This window comes from Beta vulgaris, chromosome 1, assembly GCF_026745355.1.
Source record: "Beta vulgaris subsp. vulgaris cultivar EL10 chromosome 1, EL10.2, whole genome shotgun sequence".
Classification (NCBI taxonomy): Eukaryota; Viridiplantae; Streptophyta; class Magnoliopsida; order Caryophyllales; family Amaranthaceae; genus Beta; species Beta vulgaris.
Window position 1 is genome coordinate 23,701,361 of NC_079202.1, and position 5,775 is coordinate 23,707,135.

The window sequence follows — 5,775 nt, forward strand, 5'->3', positions numbered from 1 at the left end:
GAAAGAAACAGAAGTAACATAGGCCATAGTCCACTTCACAAATAGAGAAGGAAAACCAATCTCACAAATGACAGTTTTAAGGAAGGACCATTCAATGGAGTCATAAGCTTTTTCAAATCAACCTTCAACATGCATCTTGGAGAGACATGTTTAGTATTATAGCTCTTAATAAGCTCTGTAGCAACCAATAGTTATGTGATATATTTCGGCCAGGCATAAAGCCAGCTTGAGCAGATCAACAACACTTCCAATCAACTCTGCATCCTTTTTTCAAGATCTTAGCAATTATATTTTACAACATTGTACAACAAGCTATAGGTCTAAAGTCCTTAACAAGTGATGGGTTGAGAACCTTAGGAATAAGGGTAACAAGGGTACAATTAATTTCAGGCAATAGTACACTTGAATCAAAGAATTGAAGCACAACAACACAAACATCATGTCTTACAAGATGCCAGGCTTTCTTAAAAAAGTGGTTGTTAAAGCCATCAATACCTGGAGCTTTATCATCATCAATTGCCCTAACCCATCTAACTCTTCACACTAGCAGAGACACAAATGGCACCCAAATATCTAACAAATAAGAAGCTGCCTAATATAGTCATTAAATTTACTAGCTACACGAAAACAAATCTGCCTGTAATTAGCTTCAGTATCCAGAACAATTCCACCATAAATTTTTGCAGTCCTTTGGAGCCAAATCTGGTACATTGCTTCCACAAACATCAAGCAATATAACTGGGCTATAGCAGCTTTCATATTACTCTTCATAGCAACAACCTGAATTTCTTCATCAAATTGTCTTCTGATCACAACAACCTTCAAGTGCCGCTGACAGACAGTCAGATGCTTTGAGAGAATGTACATTCAAAGAATAAGTGGGAGATAATCTCACAAGTTGCATTGCAAAGTGGACAACAATTATCCACTGTGACCCCCCAGGAGAACAATATGTCCTTGGTAGCAATTCTTCCATGGAGAATAAAGCCATGTTACAAATAAAGTCTTAGGGCTTGCTTTATTGTTGCAAACAATTCTCTTCCACCTCACATGTTCATGCTCACCTTGCATTTGTAAGTAAAGCCTTTTGATTGAGAACTCAGCAGAATGGAGCATATGCATAGCCTGAAGGTCATGAAAAACCTCTCTACTCTCCAGCACCTTCTTCATGGACCATGACAGCCTATTAGGTGCTGCCATAATAAGAATATTTTGTTGTTTGATGTAATAGTCATGCAGCCATTTAATCATAATTTGTCTTGCTTTTGACAAACAACCCAAAAGTGCTTTGCAATAGCAGCTTTATTCCATATAGCAAGATTTTTGATGCTCATACCCGACACTTTTAGGTAAGCACAGAGCTTCCCAAGCTATGGAAGCTTTCTTGGAAGAAGAATCCTGACCATCCATAGAAAAACCCTACAAATGTTTTGGATCTCTTTAAAAACCTTCTTAGGGAGTACAAAGATTTGACACCAGTAGAGTTGAAAACCATGAAGAATAGCATTAACAAGCTATAGTCTTGCAGCATAAGAAAGCTTTTCAACAAACCAAACTCTAACACTAGTCATGGTCTTTTCAATCAGTGGTTTACACTCATTATAGAAAAGCTTTCTAGTTGTGAGTGGCACCCCTAAATACTTAAATGGAAAACTCCCAAGAGGAATGTGCACAACAGATTGAAGAATATCTCTTTGATTCATCTCAACCCCTCCAATGTAAAGGTGACTTTTATCCAAGTTTGCTTCCAGACCAGAAGCTTGTGAAAACTTAGAAAAAGCATCAAAAACATGCTGAAAGGAAGCACTATCTGCTCTAGCAAACATCAGGAGATCATCAACAAACATCAAGTGGGTAATGTTAATCTTTTAACATCTAGGATGGAACTTGAAGGTAGGAAAAGACTTCAACTATCCCAGGCATCTAGACAAATACTATATTCCTAAAGCAAAGAGGAAAGGAGACATAGGATCTCCTTGTCCAAACCTTTTTTGGCAGGGAAAGGTTTGCATGGAATGCCATTTATAAGAATGGAGAAAGAAACAGAAGTAACACAGGCCATAGTCCACTTCACAAATTGAGAAGGAAAACCAATCTCACACATGACAGTTTTAAGGAAGGACCATTCAATGGAGTCATAAGCTTTTTTAAAATCAACCTTCAACATGCATCTTGGAGAGACATGTTTAGTATTATAGCTCTTAATAAGCTCTGTAGCAACCAATATGTTATTTGATATATTTCTGCCAGGCATAAAGCCAGCTTGAGCCAGATCAACAACACTTCTAATCATACTCTGCATCCTTTTTGTCAAGATCTTAGCAATTATATTTTACAACATTGTACAACAAGCTATAGGTCTAAAGTCCTTAACAAGTGATGGGTTGAGAACCTTAGGAATAAGGGTAACAAGGGTACAATTAATTTCAGGCAATAGTACACTTGAATCAAAGAATTGAAGCACAACAACACAAACATCATGTCTTACAACATGCCAGGCTTTCTTAAAAAAGTGGTTGTTAAAGCCATCAATACCTGGAGCTTTATCATCATCAATTACCCACAAAGCTGATTCAATTTATTGCACTGTAATGGTATGAGTTAGCATGGCAGCATCACTAGGGTGAACTTGAGGACCAGACCTCAGTAGTGAAATGTCCACAGTAGGAAGATTTGTAGCAAAAGTACCAAGAAGACTATGATAAAAATTAAGCACCTCAGCTTCAATATCAGGAGTAAAAGTTAACTTATCCCCAACAACATTATAGAGAACTTCAATACTATTATGCATAATTCTCTCTTTCATAGCATGAAAAAAGAATTGAGTATTAGAATCACCATGATTCAGCCACATAATTCTAGATGTTTGCCTTAGAGAAGACTCTTCCACATTCAAGAGTTTATGCAGTAACAGAGTGCACTCTTTTTCAGCATGAATGAGCTCAAGACATGAAGGAGACCTCTACAACTGAGTTTGAACACTCTGTAAACCCTCCCTAGTATTATCAAGCCTTGCACTCATATTTGCAAACTCAGCTTTGTGCATCATTTTAAGCTTAGATTTAACATTTTTAAGCTTTGACCACACTATCTTCATCCTATTCCCCCCTCTGTCAGGAACAGACCACTGCTCACTAACCACTTGTAAAAACTTTGTATGATCAGCCATATGGTTGAAGAATTTGAAGGGCCTACCTTTGCCTTGAGTCCTCTTAGCACAGTGAAACATCAGAGGAGAGTGATCTGAAAGTCCAGGATTCATGTAATCCACTACCAAATGAGGATACTTAGTTAACCATAGAGAATTAACTAAGGATCTATCAATTCTACTACTGATTCTAATATCACCATTACCTTTATTGGACCAAGAGAAAAAGTGACCACAGGATTTAAATTCACTAAGATCAGAGGTATTGAGCAGCTGATTAAAATCCTGAGTTTCATAATTAGAGACTAGAACACCATTAACCCTATCCCCAGCTGAAAGAACAACATTAAAGTCACCCATAATACACCAGGGCTCATGAATACTTTTATCAAGATTATTGAGATCCACCCAAAGACTTTTTCTATCATCCACAATGTGAAGGCCATACACCACTGTGAACAACCACTGATCACCTGACTATTTATCACCCACCCTACAATGCACTATTTGAGAAGTTTACACTGGCAGAATTCCAAGCAATCCAAATTCTTTCTCTACTAGAAGCTTCATAATTATGCACCCAGTTCCATCTATTACCAAACTTCTTCACTACTCTATATTTATTATGAGCTTTAACACGAGTTTCAAGCAAAGCTATGAGAGACACATGATGTTTTCCCATGAACTTTTTTATTTCACCTAGCTTGAGAGGGCTATCCAACCCCCTCACTATCATTATCCTTGAGTAAGAGTGAATGAGCTACTCCCAACTTCATCCACATTGTGAATAACCACACCAGGTCCTTCACCTTCTGTAACATCTTTTCCCTTCTTCCCTCTAGTGACAATATTCTAAACTGGAGCTTGTGGAGGAGCTTCACTCCTTAGAGCCTCACTAATAACCCCAGCTACTACCTCTTTAGGCTTGCCCTGAATCACTGCAGTAGCTCTAGTTGATTGCTGAACAACATCAACTGTAACAAACCCAGCTGCTACCTCTTTAGGCTTGCCCTGAATCACTGCAACATCACTAGCTGATTGCTGAACAACCTCAGCTACCTCCCTAATCATCTCTTGGCTACTTACATTAGCCCTTGCAGAGGTGACCTGTGCTATTTTAGGGACCCATCTCTAAGTTGGCTTGGACTCTTCTTTTCCTTGTGCAACTTTCTTTTTAGCACAATCATGCCCAATGGTGTCACACTTAATACAATAAGAAGGAGCCCACTCAAAATGAACTTTTTGTTCAATAACTCTCCTAGTACCATCTTCTATACTCACACTTTTAGGCATATCCTTAGTTACATCCACTTCCACCAACAGCATGGCAAAGGTAATTCTCTATTGTTGAGTTGTACATTCATCAGCAAAGAGAGGAACTTCAATCATACTACCAATTTGACTTAGAGATTCAGCACCCCAATAAATAAGGGGAAGATTATACAATCTAATCCAAAGAGGCACAACCCTTAAAACTTCAGCTTGAAAGTCAAAATCAGGGGACCAAGCCTTAATTATCATAGGTCTACTATTGATCATGTGAGGCCCAGCATATAGGATCTCCTTTCTATCATCAACTGAAGCAAACTTAATGATAAAATACCCTTTATCATGAAGGAATATCCTAGGTTTGCCTACATGATTCCAATGTTGTTCTATAAACCTAGTAAGAGCCCCAATAGAGGGAGTCTGACACACAACATACAAAATAACAACAGTAGACCAAGCTTCTGAAAGTGTGTCAACTTCAGATTGATCAAGTTTAGAAATTTTCTTACCTTCTTTGAGCGGAGGAGGAACAAACTTGAGAGACGCTCCCTTGGAAGTGAGAGACTTACCCGCTGCAACGTCAGCCCATTTTGGAGCAGAGACAGTCCTCTTAAGAACACCATTTCCCCCCATACTCACATTATGACTGCCTTCATTCTTCTCAACTGCACTCTCCATATTCTCAGTATGAGTATTCTCCTGCACCTCATTACCATCGGATAGAGGCAGAGGTCTTTCAGGTGTACTAGTAACCTCCACTTCATGGGTGCTAGTAGTAACTGCTTCAGGGGATTTACAAAGAATAACCGAAACCACCGGAGTTATGACAGCTTCTGGAGTGGTTTTATGAGCTCTAAAAGCCTCATTAATGGCATTTATCGCAGCCTGAATCGCAGTAGAAGAATACACAGGCAGCTCCCTGGTTACTGTTACATTGCCATGAGGATTCTTCTAACTCCCTAGTTAATGTTTGTGGCTCCTCACCTTGCTCAGATTGTGGAGGAAGTTGGGGTTTTTCCGACGGCCCATCGATGGTAGGCAACGGCTAGCTTAAACCCTACGTTATCGCCCTTTTACCATGGAGAGAAAACCCTAATATAAACTAAGATGTCTGATTTTTTCGATCCTGCCAAGCAAGTTAGTAGAGTTGCCAGGCAACTTAATAGAGTAGAAAGCCATCATGATCCTATTATAATAAGTGATGATGAAGGTGTTGGGAATAATACACCAGACCTAAGAGATATGTCTATTATAATACTGAGGACATAGATGAGTTTGAAAATGAGATCTTCACGCCTGAACGGGACAAGGAATCTAAGGACAAGAATGGTAATGTTGTACCTTAGATTACTATTTAT

General features: G+C 38.9%; 1 protein-coding gene across 1 annotated transcript; it reads right to left on the reverse strand.

Moving 5' to 3' along the window:
• Positions 1-1,514: 1,514 nt before the first annotated feature.
• LOC130589860 (uncharacterized) lies at positions 1,515-2,854 on the reverse strand. The gene is made up of 4 exons (XM_057391474.1): positions 2,689-2,854; positions 2,393-2,568; positions 1,987-2,296; positions 1,515-1,810 (listed from the first exon to the last, which is right to left on the reverse strand). The coding sequence occupies exons 1-4, from the start codon at positions 2,852-2,854 to the stop codon at positions 1,515-1,517; spliced, it is 948 nt and encodes a 315-aa protein (XP_057247457.1).
• Between the last annotated feature and the right edge of the window lie 2,921 nt (positions 2,855-5,775).